This window comes from Talpa occidentalis, unplaced genomic scaffold (assembly GCF_014898055.3).
Source record: "Talpa occidentalis isolate TD23 unplaced genomic scaffold, MPIMG_talOcc4v2.1 talOcc4.9, whole genome shotgun sequence".
Classification (NCBI taxonomy): domain Eukaryota; kingdom Metazoa; phylum Chordata; class Mammalia; order Eulipotyphla; family Talpidae; genus Talpa; species Talpa occidentalis.
In genome coordinates, this window is record NW_023605305.1 from 85126040 (window position 1) to 85148024 (window position 21985).

The 21985-nt window shown below is 41.5% G+C and overlaps 1 protein-coding gene and 1 pseudogene across 2 annotated transcripts in view; one reads left to right on the top strand and one right to left on the bottom strand.

Annotated features, from left to right (window-relative positions):
- TTC1 (tetratricopeptide repeat domain 1) overlaps window positions 1–21985 on the top strand; it is a 47293-nt gene that overhangs the window by 14795 nt on the left and 10513 nt on the right. For both annotated transcript variants that reach the window (XM_037498367.2, XM_037498366.2), the window contains exons 3-6: window positions 6474–6534; window positions 8068–8180; window positions 11951–11987; window positions 19920–20068. In XM_037498367.2, the coding sequence (XP_037354264.1) occupies window positions 6474–6534; window positions 8068–8180; window positions 11951–11987; window positions 19920–20068 (360 nt within the window). The remainder of the gene's footprint in view (window positions 1–6473; window positions 6535–8067; window positions 8181–11950; window positions 11988–19919; window positions 20069–21985) is intronic.
- LOC119237320 (U6 spliceosomal RNA) lies at window positions 7435–7520 on the bottom strand (annotated as a pseudogene).

Here is a 21985-nt window from a genome sequence, read left to right on the forward strand (position 1 = left end):
CAGAGCAGCACTCAACCTGCTGTACCACCGGGGAGGCCTTCAGAGTCATTTTTGGACTTGTATCTAAAATGTATCAAGGTGTCAAGCATGAACCTTGCAGTTTTTTGGAGGTAGGTAAACCTCAATTAGCCATTGATGATTGTTCAAGTGAATTTATAAGAAACAAATTGTTTGGCTGGGGATATGGAATTGGGGTATGACAGAAAAGGAATTGCATATTTGAAAGGAACACCTGGAAAGCTTCTTTGGATCTGGCAGTTCTCTTTCTTACTTAACCTGAGTATTAGTTATATGAATGTAGATTTTTACAGCAATGTTTTGTGTATATCTTTCCATGTGTATTTCTAGTTCTGTCACCATCTGATAGTTGGGTACTGAAATAGCTAACAGTTGACGCTTGACTATTTCTTGTTGAATTCTGTCAGTTTTGCTTTCTGTATTGTATAACTCTGTTAGGTACATACACATTTATAACTGATTTTCCAAATTTATTGACCCTTTTATCATCATGATATATCTCCCTTTTTTGCCTCCAACAATATTTGTTGTTTTGAAGCCTGTGTTGTCTGATATTACAATAGAGATTGCTGTAGACTAAATATTTTTCATCATCCCAAGGTTTATATGTTGAAAACAAACAAAAGAAAGAAAACCAAATCCCAGTGTAATGGTATTAAGAGATGAAACCTTTGGGAAGTGGTGAGGTCATGAGGTCATAAATTGGGTTATACTACCCTAATAAAAGACCACAGAGAACACCCTTGGCCACTCTGCCTTGTGTAGTTATAGTGAGAAGACCTCTATAAACCAGGAGCAGTTTCTTGCCAGACAGAATCTGCTGGCACTGAGATCTTGGACTTCCAGCTTCAGAACTGTGAGAAATCTTTGTTGGCTATAAGCTGCTCCATGATGTTCTTGTAATAGGAACTCAAGCAGACGAAGTCCTCTCTTCTTTCTCATCATTACTATTTCAATGGTATGTATATTTTGTCCTTTTACTTTCATTCTTTGTCTCTTTATTGATTTGAGGAGTGTGAACATAATCTCGGACCACTGAACTGATCAGTGAGCTGTGCAGAGACATTTGCTGTCTATAAGATGCAGTAAAGTTTCTACCTGCTATGGGTGATGCTGAATGGAGTTCGGAGTGTATTCCAGGTTCAGGCAGTTTTCAGCTATGCCCAGCTAGTCTGTCATGCCTGGCATCTGCTCAGCATGTGCACACAGCTTCCTTTTAAGACAGGAATGCGTGAGGAGCTTATCCAGTGCCTCTGAGTATCTCTTCTTAGGTCTCCCTGTTACATTTCTGTCTATTCCATGGGTCCCTTCCTTGTTTGCCCCATAGGGACTGCAGCTACAGGCTGTAGAAATCCTGACCTTCCCCCTTGGCTTGCCGCTCAGCTGGGCACTTACACACTGACAACACCGCCAGGTAGGGATTATTCCACTCTCTGCTCCATATCAAGTCGGCCTCCTCCCATGGTGAAACTCTGGCTGTTCAGCAAGGTTGCACATGCCAGTGGTAGAACCACCACGTCAGGATGGGAGGAAGAGGAAGCAGTCCCCAGCAGTACACCACAGATTTCTTTGTTGTATCTTGAAGTCATTTTTTGTGTTACTTTGTTATAAGCTTCTAGCCAAGTTCCAGGACACTGAAAGAGTTTTTGATCATTTTTTTCGGTTTTATAATTGCTTTTTTTTTTAAGATTTATTTATAATTGCTTTTAAATTAGAGGATTTGGCTGCCTGTTCACTTTGTCACATCAGATGTTATGCCTAGTAACAAGTTTTGAATTGATATTTTACACATTCACATATTAAAATTAAGTCAAAAAAGATGAGGGGAAAAAGCCTTAGCAAAGGGGGAAAAAAGCCTTACAGAAACAAATTAATGTAACTATCTCAAATTGATCTCATAGAGAAAATAACTCCAGAAACTTCAGTCACAGCACTATGACTAAGTAGGAGATATTCTAAAATTGGAAAGAACAGCAGTGAAATTGTGAATTTTACATAGGCCAACTGTTGGTAGTGATGATCACATGATAATTTTGAAACTTTTTATATATTATAAGGTACAGAAAATGAGTCAATACTGATACATTGTTGTTACTGGGGACTATGAGTTTTCACTGTGGGGGGACAAGGAAGGAGGAGATGAGGAGTCCTCATTTGTTTGTAGTCTTTGACTCATGGGATTTTTGTGTTTTTCTTTCTTTTTTTAAGATTTATTTATTTATGCATACAAGAGCTGGGGTACAGGCCAGAGATGCAGGGGGGTTGGGGAAGGGTGAGAGGACTCACCAGAGACAGAGTGGGGAACAGAACAGGCAGACTGATGAAATACACTGCCGAGGGGAGCAGCAGGCGAGTCAGGAGAGGTCTGCTGCACCATGTGGGTTTCTCCCTCGCCAACCGCCAGGGTTCAAACTTGTGCTGCAGAGGCTGTGGATTGCTTCATAGTGTGGTACTTAACCCCTTGTGCCACCAGGGAGGCCCTGTTTTTTTCTTTTTTAAGATGCATTTTCTGGGCTTCTTCAATGAAAGGGCCTAAAAGCAGTGTCAGTGTAGTAATAGACACCTATTAGATCTTTGTTGCTAAATACACTCCCCACTAAAAGGCTCAGAACTTCTTGGAGAAATGACTGACTGCAAAGCGCTGCATCTGGAGCATAATGTTCACATGTAGCAAAGTCCCCCCTTAGAAGGACAGACCCAGGCCTAGGCAGTCCTGGAAGTGGGCGAGGGAGACTTGGGCAGAAATCCTAACCTAAAAGCATGACCTCAGAGCGCCCTATGGGAGGAATTGGGGGGCCAGAGGAGGACTTGCCAGAGGCACCTCTTGCCCAGGTCCAGTAGCCGTACAGCGTGGCTGTACAGTCTTCCACAGCCCATGAAACTGCTGAAGTGGTAACATCCCAAACTTTTGCCAATGCTTTTATTGTCTTTGCAATATTAAATACACACACAAAACTGTGAGTGATAATTGAATTCCCAGATTAGAGACAGTACATTATATATAGTCTATATTCAAAGGAGGATCATATGGGAAAGTGAAAGATGGCCTGGGGGGAGATATCATTTCTGCTAGACTTGGAACGCTAAGCGGAGACAATTTGGTTTGGGCAGGTGCAAGGAAGATGTGGAAGAGAAACGACACTCCAGCGTGGGGATATAAGCAAAAAGAGTGGAATGAAGAATAAGCACAGTGAGTTTTGAGAGACAATAATGACTTGTGCTGGTAGTAACTAAAGGAGATAAGATTGACTAGGTTGGAATAGAAGTATAAAGAAGAGATTTCTGAATCTTGATTTTTCTTACCTGTAAAATGAGTAAATGCCTCCATGCCCATCTCTCAGAACTGTCTTGAAAAGCAAATGAACTAATGAATGTGACAGGGGTATTAAGCAGTGAAATGCTATAATGCTATAGGTTGTATTGCACTTCGAATACCAGACTGAAAAGTTTGCAGTCACAGTAATAACCATATGAATAAACTGCAGGCGTCATCTGAATGGGATTTTCCTTGACTGACAGTTCCTGTGATTTTCCGATGTAAAATGATGTCACTCTCCCCCCTCCCCCCAAGTGATGGGGAGGAGTGCTGAGTAAAGAGCCCTACAACATTTCTTAAGATGGTTCCCATTCTTAGAGGAATAGCGTTTTAGAGCAGAAGTGAGGCCTTGCTGGAATGTGTTTAGAGGCTCTGTGGGGTGTGGTGAGGACTCCAAACCACTTGAGACCAGAACCCAGAAAGATGTGGGCCTGATGATGGTGCCAAACCTCACTCAGCCAGCTCACTGCGTGTGAAGGCTCAGCACTGAGTGTGCTAAGTGAGATTTCTGCACTGCACATCTGCCCTTGCATTCCTGAAACATGACAGTCTGCCTGCCCGTTCCTGTGGGGAAAGAGTATGAAGCAGCCAGATGAACCCTAGTCCTTGCACTGCTGCGATGAAGTTTGTCTGTTGGCACAGCTGGAGATAGTGCATACTTGGCAGAGTGCTATTTTTAGCTGTTTCCAAGGAGATGTTTAGCATGATATTGATAATTGCATTAATCCTCAATCTACACAATCTGTGGAAGCAGGCACACTTTTCCAGTGTTTCCTGCTTACTGGGCCACTAAGCTGTGATTTATCAGCCAAAAAAATAAGATGCCTTCCTTAGAATAATTGGCCTCAGAAATGTGTTCTGGAGCCCTTCTTTGCCTGTGTCCTCTTCTAGTTAGACACAGTGGGCTGCTTTCCTCTGGCTGACTGCTCGTGCTGGCCCTTATGAGTAGTTCCTTCTGGGTATACCTTGGATCTGGGCTTTGCCCTTTGGGATCTTTTACCAAAGAATGATTCGGCTCTTAACACACGTGTGTGTACACAAGCTATTCACGAGCCTGATCTGGCAGTCTGAGTGATTCATTTGTGTTCATAGAACATTCCTGACAAGTTAGCACTGGAGGACAAACTTGAGCTTGAAATTGGAGTTAAAAGCAGAAGAAACTGAAAGTTTTAAAGAAGAGTTCATTAAACTCTAGTAACTTGAGTTGCCTATCTTAAAATTTGTTTGCAAATAAGTTTTAATCAGTCTTGTTATAGGGTTGTCTTAGCTTCCAGCATCTAATCTTACCCTTCCTGTTTGGAGTCATTCTCCCATTGAGCGCTCAGTATTATTGAGTATGCCTGTCCCTCACTCCATCCTCTGATAGACAAGGTGTGTTACCTACACTTGACCTGTTGGATGACTCTGACCAAGACTTTGACTCTGGATGGGAGCAAAGAAATTAGGATTCCTTTGTAGTCCTTGCAACCCTGTCCTGGCCAGAATGTTCCATGAAGGACATTGACTGCTTTCTTGCTTCCTAACAGCTCTGCCTTGAGTCCATCCTCTCATTGATTCCTTGAGCCCCCAATACCTTTCCAGTAAATCTGTCCCCTTAAAATTTTTCATGAGGGGCCTCCCTGGTGGCGCAGGTGGTTGAGCACAGCACTGTGAAGCTGTCTGCAGCCTCTGCAGTGCTGGTTCGATCTTTGATCCCTGCCGGCCTCAGAGCAACCCACATGGTAAGCAGACCTCTCCTGTCTCGCCCACTGCTCCCCTCAGCAGTGTATTTCGTCAGTCTGCCTGTTCTGTTCCCCACTCTGTCTCTGGTGAATCTTCTCACCCTCCCGCACATCTGGCCTGTACCCCCGTTCTTGTATAAATAAATCTTAAAAAAAAAAAAAAATTCATCTGAGACAGAAATCCTGTCTACTACAATAGAGCACTCTGATCCAGCACCTCCCTCCTGGGTAGTGAGGCCACATACTCACGTCTTGAGTCCCATCACATTAATTGCATTTTTCTGTGTTCCTTATGCTGTATCTTAAAATGAATCTGCTGTATATGCTGTACATCTGGTACACAGTAGATAGTATAGGAATTAGATTGTGTCTATTTGCCACAGCTCTGTTTCATTGAGAGCATGTTAATAAGACATTTGGAATGTCCCATGGCCTCAGCTGTGTATTTCCAAGTCTTCTCTGAAGACAGTATATTTTTACTTTGGTTTGTAATCTCAAGATTACCAACTGTTGAGGCCCCACATTTCTCGTATGTATGGAATACTCCACTTTTTTCCTCCCTTTGAAGTTTTTATTTAGTAAAAAACTTCAAGAATAAAGGAAGAGATATTTGAAGATTCTGTAGTTTTTTGTTGTTATTTTTAAGGCACTATCAGAAAGTGGCAGGTAGACGCTGCCAGAGCTGCTTGTGTACTTACTGTTTTGCTCAGAAACCTGGGCCTTACACAAGTCAGCTTTGCTCTGCAGAGTAGCGTTCACTCTGCCTTTGAGTTTGACAAGCGGTTTGGCCTTCTGTGAGTCTGTGTGCGTGAGAACAATCTAAGAAAAAAGAGATTTGTGTATCTGGGTTTCTTCACATTTCCCGGTTGGCCTGCTAGCAGTGGGCTGCACTGACTTGCAGGTGAAGCCTAATGCCTATCATGCACCTTCCTCATGCAAGCCATAGTTGTAGCTAATTAGCGCTCATATTTTTGAGCCCTTATTTACTAGTCACTGGATTACACATTCATTATCATATTAATACATAAAACTATTAAAGCCTCATTTTTATTAGCTGAGGAAACTAAGGCTCAAAAAGATTTAGAAATTGTCCAGAATCATGCAATTAACAAGTAACAAATGCAGAATTTGGATTTGGATTTACAATGATCTGTATACCAGTGAGTATGTTGTTTAGTTTCATTTTGAGTAAAGAGAAATTAAATGATGCAAAGGAGAAACAAGAAGCCTAGTTTTATGTTTTGAACACTAAATGTGCAGTTGACCAAGTGGGTATGTGTTTTTCTATATCTCTTTGAGATTTAGATAAAATGGACTCAGTTCTCAAAAATTAAGTTCCTGTCTATTAAATGGCTAATGTGTAAAGAAAACTGACAACAAAAACATTGTGTGACATGTGATTCTCTTATCTCTTTCAGAAAAGAAGAGAGGAGAGCACTAGACTAAAGGAGGCAGGGAATGAACAGTTCAAGAAAGGAGGTAAGACCAAGACATGGCCTAGAAATAGGGCTGCAGAATTGATGCTACTAGTAAGGATGGGAACAAGGGACAGGGATCCAGGAGTCTAGACTAAAGGACTCTGGGTGCTTTAGTGTGGTGACATACATCTGAAGCAGTGGGAACCTGTTCCCCTACAGTGTTGTTAACCATTGTTACCTCAGTAAAAGGAAGGAAGGAAGGTGATAGGAGCTATTTTAGCGCTGATGTCTGGTCATCGTTAACTGCTCATTCTTTTTCAAGTCTGAAAGAAACACCAGAGAACTTTTGCAAACAACCAATAAACTGTTAGCAATGCAGTCTTACCTCCCGATACTTTGAAATGTTGTTTGTGACCAGGTTCCAGTGGTTCTCAGATGACAGTGACCAATTAACTACTGTCATGACACAGGCACGGGCTGGATTTTTCTTTTCTGCAATCCACTATCTTTAAATTAGGAGGAAAAATTTCCCAGCAGTTGCTTTGGAAACTCCAGCCTTGACTGTTCAAGACCTTTTGCTGTGTTGCGGTACGGGGTTCCCGCTCTTCCCGGCAGCAGTGCGCTCACAGACCAGCAATTTCAGGCTCGTCTGGGGAGGGATTTTGTTTGTAATTTGGGTTGCTCTTTTGTGTGCTATTTTGGGGGGATGACTTAAGAAGAAGATGTTTTTCATGACTCTCTGCATTTCCAACACTGATTTAGCAATAGGTTGAGTTCACACTGGTAATTTCAGGAATGTGTTTGATCTTCAAATAGCCTTCTATCATGACTTAAACAGTATATGCTTTAGAAATCAGAAGTGACAACATCTTTCCCCTAGTTATTTTTAGGTTAATTTTTTTTTTCCCACTTGGTATTCTGTTTATTGTAAGACATTGTGATTTCCCAAGGATGGTTCAGAAAAAATATGGAACACTTCACAAATTTGCGTGTCGTATTTGCTGATCTTCTCTGTATCGTTCCAATATGTGCTTCCAAAGTGAGCACTTAGGTTAAATTTTTTTGTTCTGATATCCTGGTTTAGTTATCACTTTTTTTCTAAGAGAAGTAACTAATTTTCCTAATTTTGAAGTAACTAATAACTAATTTTCCTAATTTTGAAGATATATCTCTTTGTGTTTTGGTGTTAAATATTTCAAACCTGAGAAAGAAGTGAATAGACAATTTTTTCTTAGTGCCCTGAACTTTTTATGTAGCAATGAGTATATCAATTTTTTATCATCTTTCTTTAAGACCTTTAGTCAACTATTGATTTTTACACTGTTGCTTTTACATAGGATTTTTTTCTCATTCCAGACCAGATTATTAGAATGAACTGAATTCCTAATTTTAGTCTACTTCATTTGTCCAGTTCCCTAATCCCTAAACTCCTTCAAAATCCCTTAGTTAATTGATAAGTCAAATGAGAGCTGAACATCCAGAGCATTCTACTTGAAACCTTTGTCCTGTGAATGGGAAGTATACCTCCTGAGACCCTATGGAGTACAGTAGTATTGGGAATAAAATCATATGAACTTTGGTCTTTTATCCTCAGATTATATAGAAGCTGAGAGTTCTTACAGTCAAGCCCTTCAGATGTGCCCATCCTGTTTCCAAAAAGACAGGTCTATTCTGTTCTCAAATAGAGGTGCCGCAAGGATGAAACAGGTATGTTTGCCTTTTGTTTTTAAGAAGCCTGTGAACTTGCAGTGTTTTCATAGGGTAGCTTCTCTCCCAAAACAAGCACAGGGGTTTAAAGTTGCATCTCCCTTTTCCTGCGCGTGTATTTCCCTGATATAAAGGGCACAGGAAGGATAGAAAGAGATTTTGAGAAACAAAACTCAGATTACTGTTAACATTTCCCATTTTAATGGCTGAGGAACACTTTAGAGAAGACTGGCAATTTCCACCAAACGAGGGCAGGTTAATGAAGTGAAGGACCAGGTAGTGCATGTCCTAGAATAGCTACTGCTGCTTATTTTAGGCCTCTGGAATTCTAGATAAAGACTCTAAGGGACAAGATAACACTCATGAAAACACTGGGCTTAAAGACGCTTAGTCCTAAGATTCTGATTTTCCTGTTGAAAGTGCAGACACAGGGAGAAGTGTGCAACAGCTGGGGTGAGAGGTGCCCTTAAATGCAAAATCGGTGCTGGGGAAAGTTCTAAAGTGTTTTGTATTTCCAGAGAATTAAGAGCCCGACATAGCAGGGTGATTGAGGAATTGATAACAGCGCAGTATTTGTTTTATACCAAGTGGGTATTAGAAGTTAGATTTGTTGCTGATTTGTCTGATACTCCTGTTCACAACATAGTAAATCTTGCTGTATTGAAATGGTGAGTTTTTTGAAAAAACAAACCACTTGTTTAAATTAACTTTGGCCACTATAGCCAAGGCACAAGGCATGGGTTATTTCACATACCTGTACGCAGCCATGAGGCAGGCTCAAGATTGAGTGAAGTGGTGGTTGGTTGGTGGTTGGTATCAGACATCCCTGTCACTTTTGTTTTGATGTTGCCTCAAATTCTTCAGTTCCTCTACTGAGAGTCACTGTGGATGACCAGGTTGGATTTTTGTTTTTTGTTTTTATTTTAAGGGCCGGGGTTGGAGCAGGCATGCTTGAATCCTTGGGTATGCAGAAAACTTTTCAAACCCAAACTTGTATATTTTATTATTGGATTCAATCTCCAGGATGAAGAATTTTTAGTGATTTATATGACATAGGAAAAGATAATTCTAGCATATACAAACACATTTTGTTAGGTAAAATGAAGCAACTTTTTTTAGATTACATAAAACTATTCATTAATTCATTACCACCTATTAGAATCCACACCTAATTGTTTTTAAATGTTGCTGGAAAATTCTGATCTTTTAGCATTGGCTTCTCAGAGACATCTTGCCACTCTTCAGATTGGAAATTTTCAGTGTGAAATGGAATGAGGGATTCCTTCAGTGTCAGAGAAAATGTGCCAAGTTCATTGGAGCTGGGGATTTGAAATTCTTGCTTTCCGCAATTTCCACTTTATTGGTACTGGGTTAAGATTGGACCAGCATAATTGACTAGTTCCTGAGTTAGAAAATGTGTGCTCTAACTTGTCTTTTGTCTGTCACATCTGACGAGAACTGGAAAGATAGTTGCCTTGTGACCATTCCCTGTACAAAAGATGGGTTTGTTAGTGGGTTATTTATTTATTTATTTATTTATTTATTTATTTATGCATACAAGAACTGGGGTATAGGCCAGAGGTGTGGGGGGTGAAAGGATTCACCAGAGACAGAGTCAGGAATAGAACAGGCGGATTGACTGAAATACACTGCTGAGGGGAGCAGTGGACGAGTCAGGAGAGGTCTGCTGTGCCATGTGGGTAGCTTCCTGGCCGGGAATTGAACTCATGCTTCAGTGGCTGTGGATAGCTTCATACATTGCATCTTAACCCCTTGCGCCACCAGGGAGGCTCTGTTAGTGGGTGTTTTTGTTTTGTTTTAAGTTGCACTCTTGATATTCTAAGAAAGATTCTCATATGAGAGATCTGAAAACTTCCAGATTTAATGCACTGAAGTGACTTATGAAACATGTTCTGAGTTTTTCACAGAAAGTATGGTTAACTACTTTAAGAATTTCTAAAAGACAAGTTTGCAGGCTTAGCACCCCTGACTGGATTCATTGGCCAGGCTTTCCATTTCACATCTGGAGCCAGAAAAAGGCAAATGGGTGTGAAGATAGAGTTTGAGGCTTATCCTGAGAATAAGGGTTTTTTTTTTTAACTGCTTTTGTGTATTATGTACACTGTTTTACCTATGTGTGTATATATATTCAAATTATGAAAGAATGGTTAATGAGTTTTGGTTTCTTTACACCATCACTTTAGAGACTGTCCCTCTAAGCACAGATAACCTGAGTCCCCTGAAGTGTTAGTCAACTATAAGCCTCACACAAAGTATTCCATGATAAAACTTCAATTCTTTAATCTAAAGCGGTCATTTGATGAGAATAAGATGAACTGCATCTCAATAACAACTACAAGGGACACTAAGAAAACCACCACACAGTGGTACACTTAAGTTGTAAAGACTTACTCCTATTTCAGAAAATTTAAAATATGAAGTTGTGGATCTTAGATTTACAGAAATCTGATGGTTAAAGGAAACTGACAATACAAAATCACACAGATTTCTTTACCGCAGGAATTCTTGGAGCTTTTAGTGTGCAAATTGCTATGCTGGACATTGACAGAGATAAAGAATAGTGTTTCCCAGGTGACTCTGGAAACTTTGTTGTTTAGTGTGGGTGAAATACACATGACATCAACTTGACCTTTTTAACCATTTTAAAGTATACAATTCAGTGGCATTAAATTATGTTCACAGCCATCACCATCCTTAGCTGGTTCCAGAACTTTGCCATCACTCCAAGAGGAAATGCTGGAACTACTCCACATACCAGCATTGTTTTTACTGAATCCCAAAATACAGTTTGCCTAAATTGCTTTAAAGCATTATGAAGAATATTTAGTATTTGGGCCTCCCTGGTGGTTCAGGTGGTTGAGCGCAGCACTGTGAAGCTGTCCGCAGCCTCTGTGGTGCCGGTTCGAATCCTGCTGGCCACGGAGATACCCACATGGCGAGGCAGACCTCTCCTGTCTCACCCGCTGCTCCCCTCAGCAGTGTATTTTGGTCAGTCTGCCTGTTATGTTCACCGCTCTGTCTCTGGTGAATCCTCTCACCCTCCCGCACATCTGGCCTGTACCCCGGTTCTTGTATAAAAATAAATAAATCTTTAAAAAGAAAAAAAGAATAGTATTTTTTACAGTCGGTATTAAGGAAGAATTAAACTTATTCTTTGAACTAAGTTTTCTGGAATATTGCAGAAACTAATTTGGAGAAAATAGACATTTTTAGAGCTAGAGGGGTTAAATAGGTTAGAGTCCAATCTGGAACTAGAATCCAGTTCTTTCAACATCTTTCCATTATACCATGCTTCAAGAGTCAGCAAATTAAATTAGTTCAATATAGGACCTCCCTGGTGGTGCAAGGGGTTAAGCACCACACTATGAAGCAATCTGCAGCCTCTGCAGCATGATTTCGATCCCCAGCCGGCCAGGGAGCAACCCACATGGCTCAGCAGACCTCTCCTGTCTTGCCCACTGCTCCCCTCAGCAGTGTATTTCAGTCAGTCTGCCTATTCTGTTCCCCACTCTGTCTCTGGTGAATTTTCTCACCCTCCCATATCAATGGACTGTGCCCCAGCTCTTGTATGTATAAATAAATAAATCTTAAAAAAAAAATTAGTTCAATATATTTGGTGAATTCTTTTGTATTTCTGCTTCGCCAATGGGTAAAGTAAGGTTTCAGCTTATGTCATTAGATTTTTTGGGCCATTAAGATAAATCATGTTAATGTTCTATACATGTTGATGTTGTGTTTTTATCTTTCAGGACAAGAAAGAGATGGCCATCAGTGACTGCAGCAAAGGTACAGCTTTTTGATCTTGTTTACATGTTAAGATACAAAAGCAGTCTCAGCTCTTTGGACAGTCACAGACGCTCTGTCCAGGTGTGCACTTGTGCATGTGTGCCCTTAGAGTTGCTGTCCAGTACTTGTTTTAGCGTAAGCATGCATTTGGAAGAATAGTTCGGCTCCCCTATCCTGTGGTAGTAAATATGTAATGAAAAATTCAAAACTCCCTTGGTAACAGAAACTCACGGGACATGATTTAATTTCTAGAGTGTCCAAATGCCTTTCTTGTTGAGATTCATATTGAAGATCTTCACTTCTCTTAGAGCACCTATATCTGTGTTTGGATGGGAGGGCAGGGAGTGTAGGTGGCGTAGCTGTGGTGAGGGGCAGATTCTTTTAGGGAATTGGTAGACTCTTCAGATGTAATTGTTGTCCTAAACCTACTCATATCACTTTTTTTCTTTTTTTTTTTCCAATTGAAGTAATGTTGCATTATAACATTATATAAGTTCATTGTTGAGAATCAACAGGAGTGTGTATTACATTACGTTCAGCACTTAAAAAAGTTCAAATCTAACCTTCACCATACTGTTGTCCCCTTTGTCTGGATTTACCACCTGCTTCCCCTTTGCCATCATTTTAATTACCTTCAAGGTTCTGCACAGTGAATCTAGCCTTTGCTATACATGTTTGCTCATCCTGTGTCTGAGTTCCACTGAGGTCTTTTCATGCCACCAACTTAGACACCCAGACTAGACTCTGTCATCTTTGTTTTTGCATAGAACTGGGGTCTGGGCCAGAGGTGTGGGCAGTGAGAGCATCACCAGAGACAGAATGGGGAGCAGAACAGGCAGATTTACTGAAATAGACTACTGAGGGGAGCAGCAGGTAAGACGGGAGAGGTCTGCTGCGCCATATGTGGGTCAGCTCCCTGGCCTGCGATTGAGACTTAACCCCTAAGTCACCAAGGAGGCCCCTACTGTTTTTGTCAACAAAATTCTTCATAGAGCAGACGGTTGTCTTTCTAAACAGCTTTGTGTGGAGACTCAAATGATCACATTTCCTTGCCTTTCTTCCTTTCTATTCTTAGAGATTTTTCTAGCTAATTACTTCTTTAGGTGATTTGTATGTGTGTGTTTCCCTTCCTTGTGTAATATTTTCTCTGGGAGAATCAGAATTGGAAAGAACCTTACTTGTTATCTTACTCATACTAAACTTGAATTCTATTCTTTTTTTTTTTTTTCCATTGTCACTGTCTTGGCTTTCTTTTATTTATACTTGGTATTTCTTTATGTAGCAAAATGAAAGAAACAGTTACTGCATTTGAATCTAGCAGACTAAATCTAATTCTGAATGTACTGTTTTGTTTGGAAGAAGGTGTTTAACCTTCCTCTGTATGAGTTTGTGTGGGTATGAAGAGTTTGAATTAGGAACAAGCTGCTGATTTTCAGAGTCCTCTCTCTGACCAAGTGGTGAAAAAGTATCAGTGAGCTTGATTAGCAAACAGTTAATTTCTTTCTAGAGCCCTAAAAGTGAGCACCTAACAAGAAAATGAGAGTGAGCAGGTCTTCTCCAACCAAAGTGTTTTCCAGATTTGTTTTTGCATTTGGTTAAACCAATATTCATGTGTTTATGCACCGTCATGTGAGCTTCATACATCGTACCCATAGGTAAGAGATACTCAACTGCTGAGGTCTGGCACCCCTTCTCCCAACACATGCACTCTCTGTTCATAAACCTTTTTTGCAGAGGACTTAACATCTTATTTCTGAGATCTTAATAGTAAAGGCTTATTTCTTTCTCTTTATATGACTTGGAAAACAATCACATGTGCAATACCTTGGTTTTTACAGAAATAGTCATGGGAAAATTCCTTCTCTTCAATACATATTTGCATTATCAGAAGCTATTCACTAGTTTGAAAGGTGGCCCATTCTGGATTAACATGTAAATTAGGGCATTCTTTGTCTTTAAAAGATGTATAGCAAGTCATTGAAGTGTTTTTCTTCTTTTTTTTTTTTTTTTTAAGATTTATTTATTTTATTTATACAAGCACTGGGTACAGTCAGAAGCGCGGGAGGGTGAGAGAATTTACCAGAGCCAGAGCAGGGAGCAGAGCAGGCAGAAGGACCGAAGTACACTGCTGAGGGGAGCAGCGGGCTGCAGGAGAGGTCTGCACGCCATGTGGGATCCTCACCTGGAGGCCGGGGTTCGAACTGGTGTTGCAGAGGCTGTGGGCAGCTTCGCAACCCGGTGCTCAACCACCATGCCACTGGGGAGGCCCCACTGAAGTGTTTCTCCTGTGGTTACTGTGTTGTCGTTTGGAGTATTTTAAGAGAATGTGCTATATGGGACCAAGGTGTGGTTGACAGAGAACATATAAAGTTGAAATATTAAGAGTTTTGGATTCTTTCAGAAAACCGCGTGAGGGGGTATAGCTCAGGGGTAGAGCATTTGACTGCAGAAAACCGCGTGAGCCAGTGTCCCCGTCCTGCTATGTACCATCTATCTCTTTGGTCCTCTTCTGTTGCGTTAGCCACACCACACTGATAATGGGAGTCATGGAGCAGGCTACATAATGTAGGATGCTGCTGAAAGAGCAAGATCCTGGCCTTTTGATTCTTAGCATAATCACACAGCATCAGTTGTGTGGGGAAGGAAAATGTGCTCTGTCATCTCTAGTATCTGGGGTCTTGAGTCTGCCCCCCAGGCGCTTCTCATCTGCTTTATGACTCGGTATTGAGATTGAAATCAAGCTGTAGATCCCCAGCGATGGTTTCAATCTTATCAAGGCATTCCACTGTTCAGCTTCTGGGGTCCCTTGTCATACATCAGTTAACACCCGTGCCCCTCTGCCCCCCCAGGCATTCCCTGTCATACCTTGTGATGCATACCCTTCCCAGGGTCACCAAACTTTCTGCTCTTGATTGATTTGAAAGGCACCTTGACCAAGTAGTTCTGACCTGGTATAGGAATGCAAAACTAGGTGACAAAAATGGTGACTTTACAGGCCATTTAGCAGACCCACACTTTTTTTTTTGGTACTGATTTTTTTTAATATAATTTATTTATACATATTTTACATCATTGTTCATTTTTATACAATGTTTGCTTTCCCCTCTCTGGTGTAGTCCCCAAAGAATTCCCACCACCAATTCACCCATGCACCATCACCATAGTCCCTTGTGCTCTTCCCCACCCCACCCCCATTCTGATCCCTCTCCTTCCCTACCTCTGCAGAATGTCTCTGATTTATAGTTGCCTGCCAATTTTTTTGCTGCTGCTGCTGCTGTTTTTTACCTGATCCCTTATTTGGTTCTACTGTATTCCTCCTATAAATGAAACCATGCAATAGTTTTCTTTTTCCTTCTGACTTATTTCACTGAGCATAATCCCTTTTAGCTCCTTCCATGTTGCTATGAATGGCATTAGTTTATCTCTTTGGATTACTGAATAGTATCCCATTGTGTGTATGTACCACATCTTCTTGATCCAGTCATCTATTTCTGAGCATTTGGGTTGTTTCCATATCTCACCTATTATAAATAGTGCTGCAGTAAACATAGGGGTGTATGTATCCTTTTGAATTAATGTTTTTGTGTCCTTTGGGTAGATTCCTAGGAGTGGAATTGCTGAGTAATATGGAAACTCCATCTTTAGCAGATTGAGGAATCTCCACACAGCTCTCCATAGTGGTTGGACCAGTTTGCATTCCCACCAGCAGTGTAGGAGAGTTCCTCTTTTCCCACGTCCTTGCCAACATTTGTTGTTGCTAGATTTTTTAATATGTGCCATGCTCACTGGTGTAAGGTGGTACGTCATTGTGGTTTTGATTTGCATTTCCCTGATTATAAGGGAATTTGAACATTTTTTCATATACCTGTTGTCCATTTGCATTTCCTCTTTGGAGAAGTGTCTTTTTAGCTCTTCTGCCCAGTTTTTGACTGGATGGTTTGTTGAGTTGTGTGAGTTCTTTGTAGATTTTTGTGATCAGTCCCATACCAGTGTGTGGAATGCAAAAATTTTCTCCCAATCACTTGGCGTCTCTTTGTTTTGGTTAATGTCTCTTTTGATGTACGGAAGCTTTTTAGTTTGGTGTAATCCCAGCTGTTTATCTCTTCCTTCACTTTCTTTGGGGGATGAGTCTGTAAAGATGTTATGAAGATGTATGTCATACAGTATTTTACTTGTATTTTCTTCTATATATTTTATGGTTTCAGCAGAGAATTGCCTCTACTGCTGTGTCTTCTCCCATTCCCTCCTCATCCTATAGCCATTAGGCTTCTGTTTCATCTGAGCTACTGAAACCTATCTATAAAGATTACCAACAGCTTCTTACTCAGTACAGTAGTGTTTCTCTGTCCTCACCTTACTTGACCTCTGCAAAGCATTTACTATGGTGTGTCATTTTTTGTTTTTTTTTTCCTGTTTCATTGACTTTTTAGCCATTCTGCAGCCTTGTTAACCTTACCATCTGGAAATCTCTAGATTTTAGTCTTACACAGGGCCTTTTTTTTTTTTCCCCCTATTTTTTTCCCTGTGTGATCTCATCCAGTTCTGAAAAATGTCATCTCTGTGTTACATTTTGAATCTTCAGCTCTCCTTGCATTCCATGTGAACTGGACCTCTCTTTCTTGGATGTCTGTTAGGCACTCCAAATTTAAAGTGACTGGAACAAACTGCGCCCGCGCGCGTGCACACACACACACCACCACCCCCACCACCCCCTTGCAATTAGGAGTTACCATTTCTGATTAAGGGGCATTACCTTCTATTCACTTGCTTCAACTAAAACCTCTGTAGTTATTCCTGATTGTTTTCTTTCTTTCATTCGACATAGCTTGACTAATTAGCAAGTCTTAGGGGTTCTAATTCAAGGATTTGCAATAAACCTGGCCTCTTTCCCTCTCTGCATCTACCAGCATTGGCAACATCATCTCTCTCGCCAGGCCACTACACAGGCTTCCCAGCTCTCACGCTAACCTCCTCCTACTACAGCCAAAGGATGCCTAAAATTGTAAATCAGATTATGTCTTTAGACTGCTTAAAACCATCCCAGTGGCTTCTCATCACACTTGGGGAAATGTCCAACTCCTTTCCCTGACCAACAAGCTTCCGGAATCTGGTCTTGATACTGGGCAGCAAGGGGCACTAAAACGCCACAGACACTACCCAAATAACTTATCAGTCACTGTCTGAGTTCTTCACCCATGCACAAAATTCCAAGACTGCTCAGGCTCAGAGAACAACATGGGATTTATTTAACAAACCAGGGAAAAACAAAGATTTACTGAGTCCCAAAATGGCCATTTACCTCATCCAAAGCAGTGTCCTATGTTTCCAAGTCCTAAACAGAAAGCATCTAAGGTCATGTCTTCCCGCCACTGAGAACACAGAGCTCCTCCCCCAAACAATAGGCCCTGTGCCCAAGAGGGCATCTTCCTGCCACTGTGGCAAGTGGCAGCCAGACTTATAGGCCAGGTTCCAACTCATGAAGACAACAGAAGACACAGCAGGAAATGTTCCCCGAGCTGCTGAGATGCCCCAGCACAGCACCAGACAAGCAACACTCCAAACAGCAGCTGCAGTGGCTGAACGACCTGACAAATGGCCACACTCACGCAGCTCAGAGAGGGGCCCAGCTCCGGGTCTTCGCCTTCTCTGCCAGGCTGTAACAGCAGCAAAACCAGGAACAGTTCAGTTGCTTGGCTACTTGCAAAGCTTCTGAAGTTTTCCTCTCTGAGGTTGGCTGTTGGAGGCCTCTCCATGTTCAGAGGCCCACAACAGTCTTCTAGAAGATCGGCACGGTGGGGCTGAAATTGCTGACCCCAAAAAACACTGAATCCCGAATGCTGAATAAATCCTAGACTGCTTCTGCAGTCCCTTATATTTCTTATCAGTTGTTCCACCCCAAAATGTGATACTTTTTAGCATTTTTCATGAAGCTAGCTATCCTCACCAGCACCCACCTTGAGGAGGCACTACCAGTCTTTGGCTTCAGCCACTGGTTACAGGCTTTGTCTATATCTTCAGCTTCATCTCTTCCTGGTACATACCTCCTTAGCTTCTCCAGTGGCTGGAGAATCTCCTTTAAAGATTCCTTCTTCAGGGCCTCCCCGGTGGTGCAGCGGTTGAGCGCTGGGTTGCGAAGCTGCCCGCGGCCTCTGCGGCGCCTGTTCGATCCCCGGCTGCTCCCCGGCCACCAGAGGAGGGTCCCACATGGTGCGCAGACCTCTCCTGCCACCCGCTGCTCCCCTCAACAGTGTACTTCGGTCCTTCTGCCTGCTCTGCTCCACACTCTGGCTCTGGTGAATTCTCTCACCCTCCCGCGCTTCTGACTGTACCCAGTGCATGTAAAAACAAAACAAACAAACAAATAAAATAAATAAATAAAACATGCCTCTATTAAAAAAAAATATTAAAAAAAAAAAAAGATTCCTTCTTCATAGTCTCTGATCTTCTCTGAAGTTACTTTATTCCCCCTTCACTTGAATTCACATTACTTTGTTTTATTTTTCTCTATCACCCTATGATCATCTGAAATGATTTACCTGTATGCTCTTGTTTCTAGACTAGCATAAAACCTCATGAGAACAAAGACCTGGTCTGTCCTTTTACCAGTTTACTCAAGAGATATGTTAGGTAGATCTAGTAAGTAAAAATAAATACTGAAAACTTGAATGCTTAAAAGTCAAGGCTATATTATGTGAAGAGGAAAAAAATGTTCTAGAGCCATGACATGGCCTTCTAACAGAAAAAGACACAACTCAGAGGGAAATAGAAGGATCCCATGTACTTGAGCCAAAACACAGACAAAGGACGATTAGAAGGGCAGTCACTGCTGAATAAAGGAAAGGATAGTTTGTATCAGTAATCTATAGCTGGAACAGTTTTTTTTTTTTTTTTAATAATATTTTATTTTTATATTCCCCATACAATTGCAATCCCCCATTCTGACCCCAATCCCTCCCCTCCCGCCCCCCACCCTCCAAAAAGTGTCTCTGGTTCATAGTTTTTGTTGATTTTGATTTTCACTTTCTTATAGTTATTCATTTTCCTGGTCCCTTATTTAAGTTTTCTAGATTCCTGCTATGAGTGAGACCATCCGGTATTTTTCTTTTTCTTTTTGGCTTATTTCACTGAGCATGATCCCTTCCAGCGTCATCCATGTTGCTACAAATTGCATGTGTTTATCTTTTTTGAATGCTGAGTAATATTCCATGGTATATATGTACCACATCTTCTTGATCCAGTCATCTATTTTTGGAACAGTTTTTTAAAGGAACACAAAGGTTCGACTAAAATGTCACCTGAGTAATCTTGATTTGACCTTAGCTGTTGGCCCTAGGAAAAAGAGAATGATGGTAGAATTTGCCTTTAAGCTCTTTTCCCTCAGCTCTTTCATTTGTACCTTCAAGTGCTCTCTCTTTTTTTCACTGTGACTCCGAGCCCTGTGTTTTGGCTTATTCTCAAGTGGTGAAGGACATGTAGGTAAAAACAAGGACTTGAGCTATAGACGTAGGTCTGGCCACAAGCCAGATACAGCCTCCTACCAGCATTTTTAGAACCTGTGAGCTGAAAATGGTTTTTTACATTTTTAAATAGTTGGAACTAAAATCAAAAGTATTTCATGGCAGATGAAAATTATGTGAAATTCACATTTCTGTGTCCATAAATGCATGTTCGAACACAGCCAGCCTTATTGCTTTTGCACTGACTGCTTCATGCTGCAGCAGCAGAGGTCAGTGACGACAGAGACGGTTTGTTCAGTGAGGCCTGAAGTCTTCACTATGTGTCCTCTACAGAAAGCATTTTCATCTCAGATACAGGTGCAGACAAATCTATTCCTTTTAGACCCTTGCTGTATGATTAACACAAAAACTTGATAGAGCTGAAGTTTTAGGCCCTTTTTATTCATGGTAACTATTATTTCTTCTCTTTTCACAGCCATCCAGTTGAATCCCACCTATATCAGGGCAATATTGAGGAGAGCAGAGTTGTACGAGAAAACTGACAAGCTAGATGAAGCCCTGGAAGACTATAAATCCATATTAGAAAAAGATCCATCAGTTCATCAAGCAAGAGAAGCTTGTATGGTAAAACCAGATTTTTTTCCTGCCTGGTGAATCTTAAATAATCTCTCAGGACATGGCTACATTCCATTTCTTTTTTTTTTTTTTAAAGATTTACTTATTTATGCATACAAGAACTGAGGTGTAGACCAGAGGTGCAAGGGGTGAGAAGATTCACCTGAGACAGTAGGGAGCAGAACAGGCAGATCTACTGAAATACACTGCTGAGGTGAGCAGCATGCGAGACAGGAGAGGTCTGCTGCACCATGTGGGTTCCTCCCTGGTGGGGGATCGAACGCGTGCTGCAGTGGCTGGTGATAGCTTTATAGTGCTATGTCTTTAACCCCTGTGCCACCAGGGAGAACCTTCATTCCATTTCTGTGTTTTTGAGGAGCAGATATATGGGTAGTAGAACTTTTTTCCTTTTCGGCATTGCAAAAAAAATAAAAAGGTCTTAGAGGAATAAACATTAGAAAAGAGGAAACAAGTGTCCCTGAAACCCAAATGTCACATATGTTTAAAATTCAGTCTTATGTACAAATGTTGCATTTAAAAAATTTTAAGAGATGCAAACTCAAGATGGTTTTATTTTGTGAGCCTTGGGGTCTCCCCACTGGGCCTGTAGTGCTTTAGGGGCTGTGCCCTACAGGGTTGGGAATCTACACATCTACCCACCCACCATGCCATTGGGGCTGAAATGTAATAGTAAACGCCTCTCATTCCATGGTGCCACCACATCCAGATGCTACCAGCTACCTGGTGCCCCTCCACTGGCTCTGGCCTGAGATACCCATGGGGTAGCTGTGGCTGAGAACCTCTCTCTTCAGGGCCCCTCAGTTGCACTTAGGAGGTAGCCTGATGAGCAGTAGAATTTTGAAGTGATGGCCATAGGCCAGCTGTGACCATGTACCATTTCATCTTTAGGGTTGACATAAACTTTATTTCATTGCTGGCTTGGGGAAATCCTGTCCACCACAGTTTAGTCCAGAGTGAATCTTAGCATTATAGCTAAAGAAATTGGGCTTCTCTGTGCATCCTTTCCCTTATTTGACCACCAAGTTCCTATTTATTGTCACATGCCCAGCTCATTTTCAGTTGATCACATCCTAAAATAACCTCATCTTTCTTAAAATGACTCTTATTCTGGTCTTTGGCAGCTATAAATCCTTTTGCTAGATGTCATAATTATTTTTATCTCAATTATAAATTCAGTGTTGCTGGCTTTTCCCCCCCTTTAAAAATATTTCTAGATTTGTGCTTGTACCTTTATCACCACTCTTTGATTCTCTCATGCACAGAGCAAGAGATAAAAGTACATGCTACAAAGTGGTTGTGTCTTTGTCGTTACCACTCTAAAGGAATGTAAGACTAGTTCAAGAAATACTGACTGTTAATTAAGCAAGTGTCTTCGCTGCCAGGCTTTTCAGTCATGGAGATTGGGTGGGGGTAGTCTGCCAGGAACCCCAGACTGCAGCAGTGATTGCAGACTAGCCCACAGGAGAGGAAAGCTTAAGCCATTTGTTTTTTAATTGCAGCCAAGGACCAACATTTAAAATGCTAAGCACCCTACAATGCACATGCAACCCCGCTCCAAAATACCAGCGGTGGGCCTCCCTGGTGGTGCAACGGTTAAGATGCAACATATAAAGCTCACCGTAGCCACTGCAGCACGACTTTGATCCCAGCCAGGGACTAGACCATATAGCGCAGCAGAGCTCTCCTGTCTCACCCGCTGCTCCCCTGAGCAGTATATTTCAGTCAGTCTGCCTGTTCTTCTCCCCACTCTGTCTCTGATGAATCCTCTCACCCCCCGCACGTCTGGCCTGTACCCCTGTCCCGTTCTTGTATGCATAAATAAATCTTTAAAAAAAAAAAATACCAGCGGTGCCAAGTTTGAAAAACCCTGAGCTGGATGATTAGTTACGGACATCCAATACGGTT